This window comes from Natrix helvetica (assembly GCF_964273705.1).
Source record: "Natrix helvetica genome assembly, chromosome: 1".
In the NCBI taxonomy this organism is placed as follows: domain Eukaryota; kingdom Metazoa; phylum Chordata; class Lepidosauria; order Squamata; family Natricidae; genus Natrix; species Natrix helvetica.
Window position 1 is genome coordinate 75922652 of NC_138548.1, and position 12593 is coordinate 75935244.

Here is a 12593-nt window from a genome sequence, read left to right on the forward strand (position 1 = left end):
TTTGCCCCATTTTTTATCTTCCTTGCCTCAGTTTTTAAGTGACTCACTGCAGTTGGTAAGTTAGTAACCTGATTGTTAAGTGAATTTGCCTTCCCCATTGACTTTGCTTGTCAGAAGGTCGCAAAAGGTTATCTTGATACGACCTTGAGACACAACAATGGTCATTAATATGAACTAGTTGCCAAGCATCTGAATTTTGATCACAAGAGCATGGGGCTGCTGGAAATGTCATAACTGTGAAAAACGGTCATAAGTCCCTTTTTTCAGTGCCTTTGTAACTTTGAATGGCCACTAAATGAACTGTTGCAAGTGGAGGACTACCTTTACAAAACACAGTAAGCATTTACTTTATTATATATATTTTGCGTATTATTTATATCACTCTATATTGCAATTTCATTTAGGGATATACAGTATCTTCCTGCATACTACAAATAATGCTATGGCTGTAATGCAACTAGATGTCCTTGGTCCCTTTTCCCCCCCAATAAAAATACATTTTTTACAATGAGAAGTCCATATTGGAAAGCAAAGGGTTCTTTCGTGTAAATTAAAACATTTTTTAAAAGATATTCAGAGAGAACAGAAAAAGTCGATTATATGATTTCCTGATTTAACAGGAAAATGTTTGTTAATATACCTGATCCTAAGAATAAAAACAATTGGAATATACTCACATAACCCAAACAACTGTCTACAATGTTCACTGTTTTTCAAAAAATAATTTAAACTTTCCTGAAGTTAGGCTCTTAGAATCCATGGAACTGTATGTGTAGTTCATACTTTCCAAGCAAATAAAAAGCAGTTTCTGGCACAAGATGTAAAACCTAACCCAAAAGCGTGAAATATAAACCCAGCCACTTCAGTTTATAAATCATGGTTTATGGTTTACCATGCTGTAAAAACCCAACCAACCATTTGGATTACACTCAATAGGACACACTAAAAAACAACCCTGTAAATTAATGAAATGTACAAACCCAGACACAGTAGTTGGAAGCAACAGATGCCAAGGTATGAATAACTTTCAAATTCAGCTAGAACTCATGGAGAGATGTTTCCATGTCAGTGTATTTATTTATTTGATTTTATTTAACAGATTTATATACCTGCCCAGTGCCCACCTTATGCAATATAACCATGGGCAGCTCACAAACAACAATAAAAATAGTAAAAAAAAAAAAAAACCACAGAAAATGCTTAGGGACCCTAACTTCGCTATCTCCCCTTCTAGGCTCCAGCTTCACACTACCTCAATGTTGGGGCGGGGGAGAGCTAGGACTTTAGGGCTTTTCAGAAGGCTAGAAGCCCCATCGGATCTTGTGGGGAAGGTGTTCCAAAGAGTAGGGTCAGCTACCAGGAAGACACACTTATCTAGATCCCACTAGACCAGTGCTTCTCAAATAGTGGGGCGGGCCCCCCAGGGGGGGCGCGAGGCTCCGTAAAGGGGGGCTCAGCTCAAATTATTTTATATATTTTTGTTTTGCAGGTTAAAGCTTTTTTTAATATTGTGTTCCTTTAAATCCTGTGCTCCTTTAAATCTTTTCTGCTACAGTTAATAAAGCTATTCTTTGTTGTAAATTGATCCACATTTCTTTCTTTTTTAATTCTCTTATACGTTAATAAGGATACAGTGTTATGCAGAGGTATACTTATAACAATTTTATAGACAAATGATACTATTTACAGTCGCGCGGGGGGGGCGAAATGTTTTCTTCTTCCTAGGGGGGGCATGACAGAAAATAATTGAGAAGCACTGCACTAGACGGCAACATTTGAAGGAAGGGATTTGAAGCACACCCACCCTATCAGACCTAGTGATCCTACAGACAACCTAGTTTTGTGAAAATCAGGACTTTAAAGGTGCTAACCAGTATCCTGAATCACACCCAGAAAGAAACTATAAGCCCGTGATGTGAACCTATGGCACGTGTGCCTGAAGTAGCACACGGAGCCATGTCACCTGGCACCTGCGGTGTCACCCGTTTGTCTTCCGGATTTCATGCGTGCATGTGCATGCAACAATCAGCTGGCCTTCAGCATGTGGCAGTGCCAGAAACTGAAACAGCTGATCTTCCGTTTTCTGGCATGAGCATGCTTGCCGGCCAGCTGATTGTCACACACGCATGCGTGCCAGTAACCGGGAGATTAGCTGGCTGGCACGCATTCACGCACCAGAAACCGGAAGTTCATTTTCCGGCATACGCATGCCCCCTGGGAAGCTCCTCTTCCAGATTGCGACCTAGATGAGCATGTGCGTGGTCCCTTTTCACACTCAGTGTCGAAAAGGTTCGCCATCACTGCTATAAGCCAAGGATCACAGAGCAATGGTATAACTTTGGCGAACCTAAAAGCACCCAGGATTGTGTGTGCCACTGCCTTTTAAATCAGCTGTAATTTACAGAGGGCCTTCTGCAAAAATCCAGGCAGGAAGTGACCAGACCAACATGAGATACTATGATCAAGGCCTCCTGGTTCAAGAATGGGCACACAAGATGAATCTGTGCCCACTTGCTCCTTGAGCAGGAGTCAAGAGTCCAGGAGGACCGCACCAGGCGGCATTACCAGCTCCGTCTGGAGGAGTAACCATGCCAGCAAGAGTAACAAATGATACCTCACCAAAATCCAGAGCCACTCTATCTTGCTAGGGGTGAATTGAAACTGATTTCTCCCCATCAATGCATTACAGGCTTTTGAACTATTACCAAGGCAGTGTCACTTGGTTGTCAGGAAGTGGAGACGCATAGCAGGTTGTATGCTGATGATACTGCATCCCATGGTGTTGGATGACCTCTCCAAGCATTCTCATGTAGATGGTATGGATGGTAAAAAGGAGAAGTGAAACACCTGAACCATGAGGCACCCCACTCTACAGGGGCCAAAGATTGAACTGCTCAACCTCTCACATCCCACCAACACCAGCTACCAGAACCTGTCACAGAGGAAGGAAGAAAATTACTGTAAAATAGGGTCCAACCTCCAGATCTGGCCTGTTCTAAAGCAAAGTTAATTACTTCTTCTTCTTTTTCTTTTTAAATCAAACTGGCTTTTTTTCTTCCCAGCGTATTCTACCCCTCCTCCAATTTCTTATTTGCAATCGAGATAGAAACATAACTAGCTTTAATTAGTTGATGCAGTAGTCTATGAAGGCAGAGATCAAATGGAGACAAGTGAAAGAGTCCCTGCTGCATAGGAGTGGGATATATTTAAATGTTTTGCTGCCAGTGCAGCAAAAAAATTGTCTCCCTCTTTCCTGTGAAAATTCTGGTATAAGAAGGTAAAGGTGAGCAAATCTTGTTTTATGTAAACAAACTGCATTAGGACAGGACCATTATTCCTGATTTTTTAAAAAAAGTCTTATATTTATATTCTCATTTTCTCTCTCTCTCCCTCCCTCCCCCCCCTCCCCAAACAGTAAAGCCTCTGCATTAAACCTCCTCACATCTTCAAGTCCTCAGGTTGCAGAATGGGGGCAGGGGTGCAGATCAATGGCCATTTGAAATTCAACCATATGGCTGAAGACCCACAGCTGCATGTGTTAATTACCACACGTGCCCCCTGTAAAGCGGTCTGTTCAACAGGAAAAGAAAAACAGACGAGAAAAAAGGCTGTTCCAGAGGATTAAATAAATAGCCCAAATTTTTGGCCTAATTCCTCCCAGACACAATTGGCCTTCCTTCAGCCACCTGCATGGGCAGAAGCCATAATACCCCTCTTTACATCTCCAGCTGTGTTCAATGAACCCAAGGAGAAATATCGCAAAGTGTACTTTTGCTTCTCAATTCCTTCCTCCTCACCCACCCGCCCACCCTCACGGACACACACTTTTTTCTTTCTTCTCACTACCAGGGCCACAGAAGCAGCCTGGACCGCTATCCCCAAGATATTCACACAATTTAATACATTTGTAAATTCTGGATCAATATCTAAGCCAAACATGGAATACTAAAGATCACTGGAGCAACTGACCTGTAGGTTCTCTATTCTGAATAATATAAATAACATAATTGTATATTTGGGCATATTTTGATGAACATTTAAAAAAATCTATATCTTTAAGTATTGAATTCTGGCATACTTTTTTCATTTTCCATTGAATAGAATAGAATAACAGAGTTGGGAGGGACCTTGGAGGCTTCTAGTCCAGCCCTCTGCCTAGGCAGGAAACCCTACACCACTTCAGACAAATATTCTTAAAAACTTCCATCTTCTTAAAAACTTCCAATGATGGAGCATTCACAACTTCTCGAGGTAAGTAATCCCACTGATTAATTGTTGTAACTGTCAGGAAATTTCTTCTTAGTTCTAAGTTGCTTTTCTCCTTGATTAATTTCCACTCATTGCTTTTTGTTCTACCCTCAGGTGCCTTGGAGAATAGTTTGACTCCCTCTTCTTTGTGGCAACCCCTGAGATATTGGAACACTGCTATCATGTCTCCCCTAGTCCTTCTTTCTGTTAAACTAGACATACCCAGTTCCTGCAACCGTTGTTCATATGTTTTAGTCTCCAGTCCCCTAATCATCTTTGTTGCTCTTCTCTGCACTCTTTCTAGAGCGCTTTCTCTACATGCCTTCTCTACAATCATTCCAGAACTTTTTCTGAAAGGCAGGAAACTTATGTCCTGCATCTACTGAACTTTTTCTAAAGAAATGCATAGAATGGGTAGTTTATTTGTCAATGGCCATTAAGTTAAAGATTTAAGATCACTTTCCTTTTAATTTCAGTATCCCTTCAATAACAATTGATACAGTGGTGTTACCTGTTAAAGGAGGGGACCTCAACCTCCAGTCTGTGGACCAGCACTGAGCCACAGCATGCCAGAAACCGGGCCCCACAAACAAGCAAAGCCCCATCCGCGGGATGCAGACAGTACACGAAACCACGCCCCTTCCGCTCTGCAAAATAAACCTCTCTCCAGAACCTGGTCCCTAGTGCTCAAAACGCTGGGGGGCGCTGCGTTAAACATCTTTAAAATGTTATGTTTTTCTTTTACACTTCTGTTTTTATTCTTGAATGCTGCCCAGAGTTCTTTTAGATTCAGTCAGTTATAATGGATAGATGGATGGATGGGTGAATAAATAAATAAAATAAATTTCTGTTTTAATCTAGCTATTCTGTCTTACATCAGCATGGTGGAAAACAAACATACAACTCTAATTCTCTATTTCTCTTTCTTTCTTTCTCTCTCTCTCTGTCTTTGTGTATGTGTTTGTGTATGTGTTTCTTTTCCAGGCACAAAGCTACAAAGCGCAGATCTAAGTGTTCCATTATATTTCTTCTTAAACAGAAATTAAAACACATTCAAGTCTGTGCCAATGATCACTTACCCTTACATTTGTGCAGTTATTCATTTAATATGACATGAATTCCAAGACAAAGATAACACATTTTCTGTTCTGCTTTCAGTACCCATTCCAACTCATTTAACAAAAAGAAAAAGAATGATTTTACATTGGCACTGATATTCTACAGGGGCAGGAATTATTACATCACATTCCAGGTTTAATAAACAAATCTATCTGGGGGAAAATGACTCTCCAGATGCAGTCAAAACTTAATTCAGTCATTCCGGACCTTCTGGAATTTGCTAACCGTTGTGGAATGCTACATTCCATTGAATTAACAGAGAATGATTGAACATCTGAGGTGTGCATCTGTTTTCCCTCAAAAAAATTGTAAAAATCTGAAAATGTTGTGCCGGCTTTGATATTTACAAAATTTTTACAAAACAAAATGTGAACCACCTTGTTGTAGACAGCATGAGAAAGAAAAAAGACTTCTGCAGATTGCCCGCAGAAAAGCATAAAGTTGCCAATTATATTCTGAATACTTTAGAATATTGTGCATTGTATTCAATCTAATAAAGATTGAAGTTTATAAATCAACAACCAATCAAAAACTACAGAAACAAGATGGGAGCTAGCAATAGATATAGGTTGGAGAGACATGTTTTCACCTTTGCTCATGATTAAACAATAAATATAATCACACCAAAAGCATTTTTAAGAAATAAGATAAATAATAAATACACAGGTAAAAGATAGGATTGAATTTAGGTTAGGGAGAGAACATATCATAGTGAACTGTCAAGTCAGAATTATTCTTTCCTTACTGCACCTCCCCTTAAGTGTGAACAGGGGTGGGTTCCTGCCAGTTCTAACCTCTTCTATAGAAGAGGTTCCACAAATCTACAGTGCCGTTTAGAACCAGTTCCAGCTCCCTCCCCCCGCCCGTCTGCACATCATCAAGATGAAGAGTCCCTTTTTGGGAGAGGGGGCGGTCTAGAAGCATGAATAATAAATAAATAAATAAATAAAATAAGAGCGAGAGGAGGAATTCTGGGAGTTGAAGTCCACAAGTCTTAAAGCTGTCAAGTTTGAACACTCCTGGGTTTTTTTCTAAAGGGTTAGGGGTGCAAGCGTCTTGTAACTTGACAGCTTTAAGACTTGCGTGCTTTAAATGCCAGAGTTTCTGAGCCAACATTTTGGTTGCTAAGTAAGAACGTTGAGTCCCTTCGGGGAGAGGGGGCGGTTTATAAATCTAATAAATGAAATGAAATGAAATGAAATGAAATGAAATGAATGAAATGAATGTTAAGTGAGTTTCACCACATTTTACAAGTTGGCCACACCCACGCAGTCACATGGCTGGCAAGCCACTCCCACCTAGTCACAAGGCCAGCAAGCCACTCCCACCTGGTCACATGGCCAGCAAGCCACTCCCACAAAGCAGGCCACACCTACAGAAGAGGTTCTAAAATATTTTGAAACCCATCACTGAGTGTGATGTACAAAATAATTGTGCACCAATTAAGTCATTAGAAAAACAGTTATAATGTCATCATATGATTCAATTTGACAATATTACAGTTGCAATCAGCAACACATACAGCTTCTAGGCCACCTTAAATAATAGCAGATCAAAGGGCATTAGAGTAACATTTTTTGAAATTATTAAGATAAAAGTAAGAGCTTCTTAGCCTAGAAAATATAAGAGTTGGTAAATGGATTGGAACTATGTGCAAGCCTTTTTCTGTAGTGACATCTTTAAATTAAGGAAGCATTCAAATGACATTTCTTCAAAGCAGCGCTACCTCATCTTCCTCATTTTCAAACTAAAAAACCAACTCTCACGGCATCTCAGTAACAACAAAAGTTTTAGTTTCTGTTTATTGGCCCTTGGGCCAGGGATCATCAACTTTTTCAGACTGGAAATTCTTATATGATGATCAAGCTCTCCTAAAACTACAAGATTTTAAAAGATGCAAATATTGGGAGGTGTTCTTTTGTGAGATTAATCCTAGACCAAACTCATGGCATCCTGTTGTTGTCACGTGACATATCACGACTTTTCCCCCTTCACTAAATCGGGGGTAGGTGTGGCCAGCATATGACGCATCCAGCCCATGGGACGTGAGTTTGACACCCCTGTCCTAGACCAAACCCTTCATTTAAATCAAGTTATTTCAGAATATTGCATTCTCCAATATACTAATATGCAAAGCAACCCACTGTGCTGTCCTGGTTAAGGCATTGGACTGGCACCAGGAAAGCCCACCCTCTTGTCCACTCTTAACCATGGAAATCTACCAGATGACTTTGGCCCAGTTACTCTTTCTCAGCCCAACTTACCTTACGTGGTTTTTATAACAAAACTTAGAGAGAATACTATGAACATGGACATGAGTTCCAAGATTAAAAAAAACAAATAAATATTGCAGCTGTATTACCAAAATAAAATATGGGAGCTGAGTTGTTTCACAAATGTGAAATGTAGAAACAAGAATGAAAATGAAACACTCAAAACTCAAAAGTGCAAAGCAAGTCAGTAGGCTGGGGAGGAAGACTAACATTTAACCCAAGATCAAATATTGCACTGTTTAACCAGAAAATTGCTGTGTTTCAACATATTTAACTCTCAATCAGCAAGAATTAGGAATTTAAGGATAATGTTAATAATTATCTGGGAAATATTACATGTAACCATTGTGACAGGAACGTTAAGAAAGGTCTTACCCAACCAGTCCCCAAACTGGTAAAGAAACTAGGTTTATGCAGTGGTGGGTTGCCAATTTTTTACTACCAGTTCGGACGTGCTCCCATGCGCAAGGGTGGATGGAGCCTCCCATCGCTGCTACTATCGGTTCGCCCGATCCAGGCCAACCTGGGAGCAACCCACCTCTGGGTGTATGTAGTTTCATATAAGGCAGAAGACTTCTGACTGAAATATATGTATTAATAAGCTGGAAGGCTGCTCTCTCCTTAGTAGCAAGACAAAGACAAAAGGTAGATTAAGCAACAGTAGAGATGAAGTGGGGGCGGGAACCCTGACAACTTACTTTCAGGCAAACAAATGGGAAAGTTCAGTGAAAGGGCAGGACCAAAAAAAAACCCTGATGGAAACAGACATAAAAATACTGTCAAGTTTCAGTCAATTCACCGTTCAGCACATGGCAGAAAAGAGCTGAGCTGTTCTGCTTTACATCAATTACATATGAGAAGGATTAAAGGTCAGGAGTGGTTTAATCCAAGACTTCAGAAGAATGAGCAAGAGATTCTTATAAACCCCAATTGTTACTCTCACTTCCAAGGTGAGGGACACTGAAACCCAGAGCTGAACAAATTATGCTGCTGAAGCAAGCGATTTCTTTTTTTCCTCCTCCTCTCCACCCTTTCCATGGAAAAATGGCAGAAGATTTCGTTGAGAATCCATGTGTTTTTTGCTCTTTCCCTCCCAGTTTGACAGCATACAGAAAGCAAGGTTTGCATGGAAGATGGAAATAAATTTCTCTCTTTTATCCTCTTTAATAAAAAGATTAAAGTAATTTTATTACTTTATGGATGACCGTGTAACAGCCGTGGCAAGGGGGGCTTTCCATCAGGTCCGCCTGATGCGCCAATTGCGCCCCTTATTGGACCGGGATGCCCTACGCACAGTCACCCATGTGCTAGTGACGTCTCGCCTGGATTACTGCAATGCTCTCTACATGGGGCTTCCCTTGAGATGCACTCGGAGACTACAGTTGGTCCAGAATGCGGCCGCGCGGGTGATTATGGGGAGGACTAGATACTCCCCTGTAACACCTCTCCTGCGCGAGCTGCACTGGCTTCCTGTGGTCTACCAAGTGCGTTTCAAGGTTTTGATTATGATCTTTAAAGCGCTTCATGGCACAGGGCCTAGTTACATGCAGGATCGCATCCTGCCCCACACATCCCTACGACCAATTCGCTCACACAGAGAGGGACTTCTCCGGGTGCCGTCCGCCAAACAGTGTCGGGGGGCGACACCCAGGAGCAGAGCCTTCTCTGTGATGGGCCCAGCCCTGTGGAATGACCTCCCCCGTGACATCAGGATTACTTCCGATCTCCGCTCCTTCCGTGTACAGCTGAAGACCCACCTCTTTCAATTATCTGGCCTGGCTCAATCGTAATTTCTCTTATTCCTCCTAACTGTTTTTAAATGTCTTTTAAACGTTAAATTTTTAATTGCATATTGGGTTCTTACAATTGGGGTATTTTAATGTTGATTTTTAACTGTCTATATGATGTAATTTGTTACCTCCTCCGTGTCCATGTCCGTGTATGTGTATGTGTGTTTTGTATGTATGTCTATGTGCTTTTTATACATCCTCTATGTTTTATATGCTCCATTGTACGCCGCCCCGAGTCCTACTTGGAAAGGGAGCGGCTAATAAATTCAAACTTATTATTATTATTATTATTATTATTATTATTATTATTATTATTATTATTATTATTATTTGGCTTTGCATAATGTAGGGTCAAAATGTAGCAGGAAATGAAATAAGAACCCCCTTTATACAACAGATAGATGTTTGCAACATGTTTTTATGAGAGAAAACTCCCAGCAACAATGAATGGCATAATGTATTATATATGTATAGTTCCCTAACCCTCTTTTGTAGTGCAGTGATAATAAACGGCACAGAGAAAACCACATTTTCTTTCCCTGTCATTTGGTTGCCACCTTATACAAAACGGTACCCAAGATATACTGTTTACCTTTACTACCACATGACTGCTATATAGCAGTCAAGTCTTTCGGTAGCTCTTACCTGAATGCTGATCTCGCTGACATCATTTCTCATCAATCAGTGGTGTAAACTAAGGAAGGATTAGTACAAAAAGCCACATTCTACTTGTCTGGATTGTAGTGGCTAAAACCATTAAAACCTCAGGTCTGAAAGCATTAAAACAATAGTTCTCACGTAAACATTGGATAGCATTCAGGGTAGCTGGGAATTTCGAAGATTATAGTCCAAATACATATGGGAATCATCAGGCTGAAAATGGCTTTGACCAACAAAATTTGCCTTGCTGGATGAGATCACTGTTTCAATTGATCAGAAACTTTATTTCCAACACCGATCAGCCGAACAGCTTTTTAAAAGTTCGTGTTTCTAGATGACAGTACTATTTAGTTTTATGGATAATAATTATCATATAATAACCAACATATGTTTATCCAGAATATATGGCTGACAGCCACCAGAAGCCATTTTCAGTTATTACAACTGAGTAGTTAAGTTTTACTTACATATTATGTAAAAAAAATGTATATCTGACTACTTCCAGGAACTCTGGATAACTGCAATTCTATAATAAGCATGGGTCATAGTAATATGCAATATATTAGAAAAAGGTCAAAAATCCAAAGTACGTACTTTTTCTAAAGCACGTCATAATTCTGGAAGATAAGCATCAATTATAAATCTAATCACTACATAAATGAAACATATCCTCCTTAGCATTGTTCATTTTAGCAAAAGCTGATAATTTGTATGATTTCTGAATCAGCTCCTAAAGGGACAGGTTTATAAAAATGCTGAAATGCATGTAACTGTTTATTTAGACTTTACAATGGAATTAAAGGGGAATTGTTCTGATATTCCACAGTAGAAATATGTAAAATATAATACAAAACTACACGATTTTCTATATTGTCTGCCTTGGAATCCCAGCTGAAGTCATTTGAAAGATTTGACTAAATAACTTTTGATCATTTAAAGCTATTAATCTTCAAGTGAAATAGAGAATGTATGGTTTACATAAAGATCAACTATTTTGTTGGATTATAAAGAATTATACTTGGGAAATGAAAGAACAATGGCATTTTATAGCAGCATTTGGGTTGACCTGATTATTCTTCTGCTGAACTGGGGAAAAAACCCAACTATATCCAAGTCAAAGATGCTATTGTCTCAGAAAGAAAAGTCATAAAACCTAACTTGGAACAGCCACTGTGCCTTGTATAAAGCTTATGTTAAGCATGCAAGTTTTTCATTCATTGTAAAAGAATACTAGATGTCCTCGAGGTTAGCATGATTATCTTGAAATTTCTGCCAAAATTATTATTTTTAAGTAATACTTTAAGATGTAGCATTAATGTCCAGCATAGAAGTTGAAATTTATTACAATGGCATCCTTTGGTTATGCTTTATGTTCTCCTAGAACAAGTGTGTCAGACTAGTTTTCATTGAGTGACACATCAAGGTTGTTTTTGACCGGGGGGGGGCATGGCCAGGGGGCAAGGCCAGCTCGACATCACTTGTGTCGGAGGCACCTGTGGTGACCCAAGCACTGGCAGAGGCACCCCTGGCCGGTCCTTCACTGTTTTCAGGGCAGCCCCACGGGTCAGATCTAAGCACCCCGCAGGTTGGATCTGGCCCATTGGCCTTGAGTTTGACAACCCTGTCCTAGAAAGTTCAAACATGGGACAGATGATAAATGGGAAAGCCTTCAAAACCTCCCCTCATTGTAGCATAGAACTTTACTCACCTTTTCTTCCAGAATTACCCTGTCCTAATGGCCGGTCGGTTACTGAGCCTTAAACGAAAAACAAGTATGTTAGTATACGAGCAAAACATTCACTGGTATCATCCAAATTACTGTCCAATCTATAGGAAGTTTCAGAGCACTATACCAATAGTAGTAGCTAGACAGCTGGATCCAAGCAATCATTGATTCCCTACAATTATTGCTTTTCCTGCCAGCTCTGAATTAGGTCTGTCTTTTTGCTGGTTTAAATTTGAAATAAATTTATGAATTACAACAACCAAAAAAGGCAGTCAGGAAAATTGGTGATGTCACCAACCTGATAAACAGCATGGTCAATAATTTGGTTATTGATCAGAACCATAATATTAAAACTAACACTGTAGAGCAGGGGTGTCAAACTGGACTTTTTCGAGGGCCGGATCAGTATTGTAATTCTCCTCCGTGGGCTGACTGGGAGTGGGGGGGCGGGGTGGGACGGACGCCTCCTGCAGTACCCTGCTGGCGAAAAAGCAATTTTATCTGTCAGAGGCACCGTGGGCCGGTCCAGACAAGCCCCATAAGCCAGATTTAAGCACCCTGCAGGCCGGCTGTGGCCCACTGGCCTTGAGTTTGACACCCCTGCTTTAGGACCAATGTTTTTTTTTTTTTAACCATAGATGTACAACAGAAATGGGCAGTGTAGCATAAATGGTTAATTTAAGACCTGTGCTATCCAGCTAACCCCAAAACAGACTCTTTTAGAAATAATCACTTTTAAATTACCAGAATTTTTTTTCCAGACATGATAGGAATTTA

At 40.1% G+C, this 12593-nt stretch overlaps 2 protein-coding genes across 3 annotated transcripts in view; both read right to left on the reverse strand.

The window, feature by feature from the left end:
* The window catches only part of SMOC1 (SPARC related modular calcium binding 1), a 78571-nt gene that overhangs the window by 30969 nt on the left and 35009 nt on the right, over positions 1 to 12593 (reverse strand). For both annotated transcript variants that reach the window (XM_081937758.1, XM_081937759.1), the window contains exon 5: positions 11799 to 11846. In XM_081937758.1, coding sequence (XP_081793884.1) covers positions 11799 to 11846 — 48 coding nt within the window. The remainder of the gene's footprint in view (positions 1 to 11798; positions 11847 to 12593) is intronic.
* The window catches only part of PLEKHD1 (pleckstrin homology and coiled-coil domain containing D1), a 283969-nt gene that overhangs the window by 25303 nt on the left and 246073 nt on the right, over positions 1 to 12593 (reverse strand). The gene's annotated exons all lie outside the window — the stretch shown is intronic.